The sequence below is a fragment of the Hibiscus syriacus genome, unplaced genomic scaffold, assembly GCF_006381635.1.
Source record: "Hibiscus syriacus cultivar Baekdansim isolate YM2019G1 unplaced genomic scaffold, ASM638163v2 tig00110450_pilon, whole genome shotgun sequence".
Lineage (NCBI taxonomy): Eukaryota > Viridiplantae > Streptophyta > Magnoliopsida > Malvales > Malvaceae > Hibiscus > Hibiscus syriacus.
Window position 1 is genome coordinate 9,078,118 of NW_024062743.1, and position 10,080 is coordinate 9,088,197.

Consider the following 10,080-nt stretch of genomic DNA (forward strand, 5'->3'; position numbering starts at 1 on the left):
CAAGTCTGTTCCCAGGAAGTCAAATTGCTTTCTATAAGCCGAATCTTTCTCCCACATGTTTAATCGCAACAACCTCTTGACCAAAGTTAATCTTTGATTTTGAAAACTGTTTTGATTTTGAAAAATTAGCACAGAGATTGAGAGAGATATTCCGAAGATATTAAGGGTCTGTTTCAATTCTCCCGTTGGAATTGAGTCATCGCGTCAGCTCTCGGCTTATGAAAAATTTAGCTAAGCATGACAAAAGTCATACTTAGCATTTTGAAAACAAATCTTGAAAAATAAAAGAAAAATGAAAAGAACTTGGAAAGTAAAAAGAGAAAGCTTTTATAAAAACTAGAGAGAAAAAAGAATGTAATTTGAGTGATGCGTTTAGACTTACCCCAAGTGGGTATTTATAGCCTCTCAAAGCCTAAAGGATAAACAAGAAAATAAAATAAAATAATCCTAAGATAATTGTTTTTTTAATTTAAATTCAAACTTAAACTAGTCTCCTAATGCAACTCTGCTCATCAATCTTCCAAAAGGCGTGCGGAGGAAGTCTTCTAGAAACTGTCGCTAACTAGACCTTCTAGAAACTGCCACGTTAGACCGCGTCGTGCCCAAAGTCATGCCTAGTCTCCAATCGTGACCAAATAATAAAAAAATACAGAATGCATCCGTTTTGTCACTAATTCTAGAAAGTAAGGACCTGCACGAAAACAAACATAATACGACCAATTTAACAGCAATAATTCCACAAAATCGAAGAAATAACGAGCAAAGATTGATGATTCGGAACACTCATCACTTTTTTTGTACAGGATTTCACCATCGAGTACATACTCTGATGCCATTCTTATGATAGTTCTTTTATCATTCTTGGTTGCCTGTTCAGGATAACTCTGATGTCTGATGTATTGTAAGATATCATAGTATCAGAATTTCACCTCTTATTCTTCTTCAATGTTAAAAAAATGAGATGGATATTCATAGGCCTGCATTTCAATAGGTATCTTGTGTGATGCTTATCTACCTTAAATGTGGTTGTCAAGGTATCTACCCTTTGGTTTTCTTCTCTGAGGAGGTAATTGAAAGTTACGTCTTCAAATTCTTTGATGAGTTCCAGAACCAATTTATGGTATTCTACAAGCTTGGAATCTTTTGTTTCCCATTAATAGGGCTGAATCCTCATATACCTTAAGCATTTTCACTTTACGTTCAATGGAAGCTCTAAGACCCATAACATATGCCTCATACTCAGTCATATTGTTTGTGCAATCAAAATTAAGTCGGCTGATAAACGGATAATGTTCTCTATTTGGTGATACCAAGATTGCCCCAATTCCATGCCCCAAGATATTCAAAGCACCATAAAAATCAACTTCCAATATTCCTTCGTGAATGTGTAATTGATTCTTCCACTAAGATTGCCATTAAATCTTCGCCAGAGAAATCAAAATTTATTGGCTTACAATAAATTCATCTATTGCACTTCTTTTTACTGCTTTTTGAATGACATATTGGATATCAAATTCTGACAACAGGATCTGCCAACGAGCTAACCTTCCAGATAATGCAGGTACATTCATTAGATACTTCAAAGGATCAAATCTGGATATAAGCCATATGATGTGATATAATATATATTGCTTAAGCCTTCGAGTAATCCATACCAAAACATAGCACGATTTTTCAATTGGAGAGTATCTAGTTTCACATTCAGTGAACTTCTTGCTGGGATAGTAAATAACTTTTTTTTTCTTAGTTTGATCATGCTATCCTAATACACACCCATTGAATTTTCCCAAACCGATAAATAAAGAATTAAGAGTTTGCTTGGAATAGGTAGTACTAAGATTAGGGTACTTGACAAATATTTCTTAACTGTCTCAAAAGTTTCTTGACATTATTCATTCCATGCCCCAGAATTACTCTTTCTAAGGAGGCAAAAAATAAGATCACATTTCTCACCATTATCACAACCCTTAACTTCCCCATGACACATGGGTTGCTCGAAATCAATTTAGTGTCATCAACATTTATGTTATTGATATGTGAGGTCTATGAAAAAAAACTTGAAAACTACATATAATTCTTCTACAGTCTAATTAATTCAATTCAAAGTCTGATGGTGCAGGGTAAATACCCATAACTTTCTTTTCTTCAGATTGATCATTTGATATGACATTGATACTCAGTTCTTTCAAAGTATTCTCAACTATCAGTCCCTTGTTTTGCCCCTCCTCTTGGAATATATGTCCTCCAGACACAAAAAGTATTACACAATGGTGGAAAATTCATTGGTAAATGAGATCTTCTCCAGCTAACTTTGCCTTCCTCATTTCTTAATTCTTTCTAATGCCCCTCTGTTTCTCCTTTACAGCTGGTTGATATCCCAAACCAAATCGATCTTTCTTAGTAATAGGAAAAACTGGATTAATTAGTCCCTACATGTGAGAAACTTCAAAAATTCTTCAGCTTCATTCTGAATCACTGGCTCGTTGATTACAGGTTCATTTTTTCTCAGCTGCAGGTCAATCTTTTTACCTTTATCAATAGTAGCCTGTTTCTTAGATTTTTTAGAGTAACATCTTCTACTTCGAGTAAAATGTCCAACCTCATTTTCTTTGGTGGTTTCTTGTTGGATTCACCATTACCAAGTTTTCCATTCATAAAAAAACATAATTGACTCATTTTCTTCAATGGGCGGATGTACTTATACAACTATGTCCTTCCATCTCTGGGCATACTGTCTAACATTTTCCATGCTCTGCATTACTAGTCGATTAGGTCTTATATCTTTCACTTGCTTGTTTGGAGAAGTAAGCCTAACCGCAAATTCTCATAAAGAACTTTTCCTTATGTATTCTCTTCAAGGGATTTCCAAGATTAGAGTTCTAGGTTGACTATATGTTGGGCTTGGATCTTAGGTAAAAAGGGTCATCGAATTGTCCTTGTTGGTGCCCCCTTGGACTACCAAGCCCTCAATCCTGGTCCATCACAGACTTTCGGATTGAGTTCAATTCGAAGGAACACACTTGCTTATGTCCATACGGAGGTGAAAACCACACGAGGAACATAGGGTATGAGCTCAAGGAATGGTCTCCTATCCCATACGGAGGTAAAAACCACACGAGGGAGTAGTTTCTCATTCAAGCTAAATGGTATAGAGCGGGGTTTTAGCTCATGTCATGATAATGCAGTGCACAGTGTGTGAGGAAAATAAGAAAGAGAAACATAATCACAAAATTTATTCCTCAATTCCAATAAAGACATAATTAATCTGAAAACATTAACAAACAAGTTAGTACAACTATTTATACCAAAATGGTTATTAAAATAATCAAGGGATCAAAAACTAAATTAAAACAAATTTAATTTTATCGCAAAGATAATTAATTAATAAACTAGTGGCTTGACTCTCTAAAAAATGTTCCCCAGCGGAGTCGCCAAGCTGTCGAGACGGTATTTACCCGGCGAAAACAAGTGTCGTTATTTTCTAAATCTCGTCTCGAAAAAGTAAGAGTTTTCTTCTGGTATAAGATAAAACAAAATTTTGAGGAGTCACCACCAATCATTTATCGAGGTGTGATTGGTCACCAAAAATGCTATGTTATTTTAATAAAATTTATAAAAATATTATTAAAATAACACAAAAAAGGGTATGCTTACCAGAAAATGAGTTCGGGAGCCGATTACGTGTGGGGAAGGATTAGCACTCCCACAATGCCCAAAATTGGTACCCTGGTTTATTAATTAATGTCCTCGCAATAAATTAACAAATTTGTATTTAATTTCAATTTATAATCCCATAAAAAATTAAAGATATTATTTTATACCAACAAATCATTTAAAATACTTTCTTAATCAGTTAAGGAAATATTTTATGATTTATTGTATAAAATAAAATAACCATATTACATATAATAATTTTAATGATTAAAATATGAAAATACTAAAATTTTAGGTTACTATTAATAAATACTTAATATGCAAAGTACTATAATAGTAAATAATTCTAAAAAAATATTTAAAATTATTATTTTAAAACTAAAGATTAAAATTGTAAAATATCGAAATTAAAAATCTAATTCTAAATATCATGAAATCTAGGTATTATTAGTGTAATTTAACCCTAAATGATTACTAGGGATTAATATAAATAATTAAAATATTAGAGACTAAAAATACTATTTACCCTATATATATATATGTAAATATACAGGCAGGGACTAAAATAAAATAAAGTAAAATGTGAAAACAACGTGGTTTTGAGGATGATATAAATAGGCTTTAAATGCCCATTTTCATCTTTTGCTTCTTTCTGTAATGAGAGAGAAGCTCTCTCTTCTCTCTAAATTCCCTTCCCGGAAGGAGCTCCGATCACCAGCCAGTCACTATTCCGGTCACCGCCAATCACTATTCACCTATGTCGGTCACTATTCCAGTCACTATTCACGGCCGAAAAAAAATACACCAAATCGTAGATTGAAACACCCTAAACCCAAAACCACCCTCCTTTTTCCTAAAAGCCTTTCAATCAGCCTAGATCTAAGATTTTACCTTCGGAAAAAATGGTTTCCGACGACGTTTGAGCTTCGACAAAGGTAGGTTTCTTCTCCCTTTTGTTTCCTTGCTTTTAAATTTTTTTTCGTAGCTTTCTTTGTTGGTTGCTTGCTCTCCGTGTCTCCTCCTTTTTCTCTGCAGGGGATCGAGGCTTTTTATAGCCCTCGAAACGTTATTCGTTCGGTGAGTCACCAGATCTACGATGGTGACTCACCTTAGCTTCGATGAGGTTTGACCGTCCTCGTCTCTTCTAGAATCTTCATTGCGGCGGTAGTGGCGTGTCATTTGCTAGTTGGAGGGACATGGCGACGAAGCAATTGGAGGTGGCGCCGGAATAGACCCTAGGGTTTCTGCTGGATCTTCTGTAGACCGTTGGATCTCTCCAGATCTGACGGTGGTGGATGCTGACGGCTGAGATTATATGTGAAACCCTAGCTGATGTGTTATCTGTTCATAGGCCTGGATCGGGTCTACTGTAAATGGGCTCCGGGTTTTTTTTTCATATTTGGGCCTTCGAATTTTGTAAATAATAATAATAATATATATATATATAATACGGGACGAAAAGGACTGTCGACACTACCGTGGATAAACCGGCCGACGAAACAATTATCAAAGGAAATCGGACCACTTCATTTGTCTGTTCCAAGACCAACGATTCATCCTCATCTTTTCCTATATTATGCCTTCCAACTTCTGTTCCAAATCACCCATGAGAAAAGATGAAAGCAAATAACACACATAACCGACAACGATCACACTAGCAAAGCTAGAAAATTCAGAAACGTGCCAACATGCCCGAGAGACGGCTGCCAAAAGTAGAGAAAAACCCTAACATAGAGGTTTTAATTATTTAAATTATTTAAAATAATCATGATCAAAGTTTAGAAATTTTCAATAAGGGATAATATAAATATAATTTTAAGATTTGTTGATTAAATTTTTATATTATGTGAATTTATTATAAAATTAAATTGATATATTTTTATGGTTATATGTAAGTTGTGTAAAATCATAGGTAGACAAAAAAGACTAAATAAATTATATTTTTTAAACTTTTATATGAATATATGAATTTACGAATTTATAAGATAATATTGAGTTCTCTCACTCAACATTAATTTGGACATCTGGAATGTGAACTCTAACACCACTTTAACTCCCTTTTTGGTAGCTAATGAGATCCAACTCACCAACCCCACTTCCTTTAAAAGAAATCAACAGTGCATTGTACGTGTCGTTTTTAAGTACATCAAAGAAGCCTAGTGAAATGACCTCATCATCTGGGAAAACAGTAACCCCGAGGGGTCGGTTTAAGGTTCAGGGTTTATGCTAATATTCTATATTAATTAAAGCATGCTTTAAATGCTAAGAAAGATTTAGCTTTTCAGACCAAATTTTGACATTACAAAATGGATGAAAGGAGAAAGATATAATTAAGATGTAATCCAACTTAATATAGTTTAACAAAATCATCATTTTCTTTTGTATTCAAACCAACTCGGATTTTTGAGAAATGACAGACCAATACACGTACTCGTTTTTTTAGAAACCCATCTAAAAAATTCAAAAAATAGAATCCAAAATTATAAAAGTTTTTCTTTCCCTAAAAGATCAAATATTCAAATTTCCTTAATTTATTCTCTTCCCCTTAACACACTAATCCAAAATTTATCAATGTTTATTTTTATAAAAGGCTTAGTATAAAAGTAAGTGTTAAATTATACTTAAAAATTAATTTTGGTGCCTAAATTTTTTTTATTAAAAATAAGTTAGTAATATGTTCTTTGTTACACTTTTAAATACTTACTTCTAAAAAACATGTTAAGTGACGTGTCACATTTAGATTTTTTCTAAAAGGACATTTTTAAATAATATTTTATTTTAGAAAAATAAAAAATATATATAAATGTGGCATGTGTCACTTAGTATTTTTTTAACGGTTGACACATGAAAGTGTAACGGAAAAAAAATTATATATATAATTTTTTACAAAAAAAAATCTTTAAATGTCGAAAGTTAATTTTAAACATAGTTTAAACACTTATTTTTATATTAAGTTTTTATAAAATAATAAAAATAATGGTACGCAGTTATTCTCCTTAACGCTCAGTACATCCGAACCTAGGGTCTTAAGTCCCCGGATATACTACATATAGAAGTGTAAGATAGAAAAACCAGATGAAAAAATAAAGAGATGAAGCAAGATGATTGGTAACTAGTGGATATTTCAAGAGAATAAAGAGGTTCAAAATATGCTAGGGATGGCTGATGTGACCAAGCTTGTATAACAAAAATTGAAGACACGCCACTCCTTTGATGAGGATGCGCGTCAAACGGAAACCAAATTCTTTCAAAAAGAAAAAAGAGAGAAGAGCACTCAACACTTTCACTAATTCCGTTGTCACTCGATGATTAGAACATGGACAAAATGATTGCACTTTGTTCAGTAAAGCTAATGCCAGAAATGATGGGTTTATGGAATGCTAAGCATGCCTCTTCTCCTAAAAATAAGCACCTTAAATGGCACCATTCTCTTAAAGACATTTGTATCAGTTTGACCATAACTCTCATCCATGGCTCTTTCTCCTTAAATTCTTCTTCACCTGCTCCCTCTTTCACCCCCCGTTCACTTGAGAAAGAAAAATGAGAGTTTCAAGAGAGTTTTTGGGTACCTTGGTCCTTGTTCTGGTTTCACCAGTGGCTAATGGAGACCCTCTTGTTCCTGCATTAATCATCTTTGGAGACTCGGTTGTTGATGTTGGTAACAACAACAATCTCATTACACTAATCAAGGCCAACTTTCCGCCCTATGGAAGAGATTTTGTTACTCACAGGCCAACCGGAAGATTCTGCAATGGAAAACTAGCCATAGACTTCACTGGTAAGAACCCATACTTGTTCTTCCCCACTCATTTAGGCTCTTTCACTGATGGAATTTATCCACTCATTCATGCACAGCTGAGTACCTTGGGTTCACTTCATACCCACCGGCTTACCTCAGTCAAGATGCCAGAGGAAATGCGCTCTTGACTGGAGCCAACTTTGCTTCGGCTGCTTCTGGTTTATATGACAGAACTGCAAACCTATATGTAAATGATTAAGATCCCAACCATCAACCCCCTCTCTTTCTCAATGGTCCAGACCAGGGATTTAAATTGCGGTTGCATTTATCGTGATTGCAGCAATTGTTGATGCTATTGCAGATATCACAGTTGTGCAATAACTGTTTCAGACGGAAGCTTTACAACTATTTAAATTCCTAGACTCTTGGCTATGAAGCCTGATCAGCTAACAAGATGAACTGTTTTGTTGATTTTTTGTAGGGTGCCATAACATTGACTCACCAGTTAAACTACTACAAGGAGTTCCAAACAAAAGTGGTGAACATGGTAGGGAAAGCTACAGCGACTGACATATTCTCTGGTGCCATACATCTTTTGAGTGCAGGAAGCAGTGATTATATTCAAAACTACTACATCAATCCTCTACTCAATAGTTTCTATACACCGGATCAATTCTCTGACATTCTCATTAGATCCTACTCTACTTTCATTCAGGTACCATTTAGCTTTCACTTACAGGGGCTATTTTGATATCTTCAGCAATATTTAGACCATTTACTTGAGAAATTGATACCTGTTTTATGTTTGAAATAGAATCTGTATACACTGGGAGCAAAGAGGATTGGAGTGACAACCTTACCGCCGACGGGTTGTTTACCCGCGGCGATCACCCTTTTCGGTGGAGGAAGTAACCAGTGTGTTGCAAGGTTAAACCAAGATGCCATAGCCTTCAACAACAAACTGAACAGCACATCTCTAGGTCTACAAGACAAGCTGCCTGGTCTCAAACTTGTTGTCTTCGACATATACCAGCCTCTCTTGGACATGGTTACAAAGCCCAGTGATAATGGTAAATCAAAAGAGTAGTTAATCAACAGAATAAATCAACATTCTGTATTAGTGAACAGATGTCATTGTTTTATTCAAGGCTCTACCATGCATGATTCAATAATATACTTTTCCCCTGTGCATTTCGTTGTTGCAGGTTTCTTTGAGTCAAGAAGAGCTTGCTGTGGAACGGGTATACTAGAGACATCGTTGCTTTGCAATGCCAGGGCCTTAGGGACTTGCTCCAATGCGACCTCGTATGTATTTTGGGATGGATTCCATCCCTCTGAAGCAGCCAACGAGTTCTTAGCAGGCAATTTGCTAGCACAGGGTGTGGGACTCATCTCTTGAACTTATTTCCTTCATGATCGAAGAAAGGGAATAAATAAATAAAAGAAAAAGAAAAGAAAACACTATCACCCATTCATGTAATCTTCTCATATGTAGGATATTGGATATTACTTGGTCTTATTTAGTTCGAATCCTGCATTAGAATTGATCGCATAATGAAGCTTTGTTTTCAGAGTATTTGACCGCTTATATGTTGGAAGCTGTAACCATCCAATAGAGCAAGAAGAGACGGAAACGATTAGTTCAGAAATCAGATCCTCAATTCATCCCTCCCTTACGCAGATATCAGATGTTTAAAAGCTGTAAAAGAGTTTATCAAAAAGAAAAGAAAAAAATTAAGAGAGACTAATGATGCTTATTTATTTATTTATTTATTCATCTACATTATGGGTATATATACAAATACAACGATCTTACAATACGTAAAGTAATATCCTATATTCATTACGTAATATTTTATATTAAAAACAATATATATCAATCTATATTATTTAATTACAAATCTATAATACCCTTAAGTTGGAACATACATATTAGTCATGTCCAACTTGTTACGTAGATAACCGATTCAAACCCTGTTAAGAGACTTTGTGAAAATGTCTCCTAGTTATTCTCAAGTTTTCACATAGCTAATAGTAACCAAATTCTATTGGATTTTTTCACGAATGAAATCACAATCAACCTCAATATATTTTACTTGTTCATGAAAGGCTTGATTGAAAATAATGTAAATCACACCAAAGCTTTACAAGTACTAAGATCTTATTTCCTATTTCATTTAGTGCTTCTACATTGAATCGTGAGACCACATTTTGCTTCTTACTTTTTTTATAAAATCAAATTTCCTCGACCAAACGCACAATATCTTGAAGTATATCTTTTATCTTTCTTACATCCTGATCAATCTGAATTTGAAAAATATTTGATCTTAATATGAGCATAATTGTTATATAGAATTTCACGTCCCGAAGCATTTTCAAATAAAGCAAGACTTGTTCTACTTTCTTACAAACAATTATTGATTATATATAATGATGGCTCAACAAACCTTTCAAATAATCAATATCAGGACGTGTTATGAGAAAGTATGAATTTTATAAAAGGATGCTCAGCAGGACATGTTTCCAGAATTTAAAAACTATATAGATGTGGGCGATAAAAAAGGTGAATTTGTGGGATGCTTAATCGATGCAGAGGATGTTGGCCCTAATTTTGAGAGAACCTGATTAGGGGTGTAAATGAATAGAGCGTTTGGTGAACTACTCGTAATTTTTTTTATAACATTCGT

General features: G+C 34.3%; 1 protein-coding gene across 1 annotated transcript; it reads left to right on the forward strand.

The window, feature by feature from the left end:
- Positions 1 to 7,013: 7,013 nt before the first annotated feature.
- LOC120125990 (GDSL esterase/lipase At5g03810-like) lies at positions 7,014 to 8,919 on the forward strand. The gene is made up of 5 exons (XM_039144299.1): positions 7,014 to 7,432; positions 7,510 to 7,640; positions 7,875 to 8,108; positions 8,208 to 8,463; positions 8,599 to 8,919. The coding sequence occupies exons 1-5, from the start codon at positions 7,195 to 7,197 to the stop codon at positions 8,790 to 8,792; spliced, it is 1,053 nt and encodes a 350-aa protein (XP_039000230.1). The 5' UTR covers positions 7,014 to 7,194; the 3' UTR covers positions 8,793 to 8,919.
- The last annotated feature ends 1,161 nt before the right edge of the window (positions 8,920 to 10,080 follow it).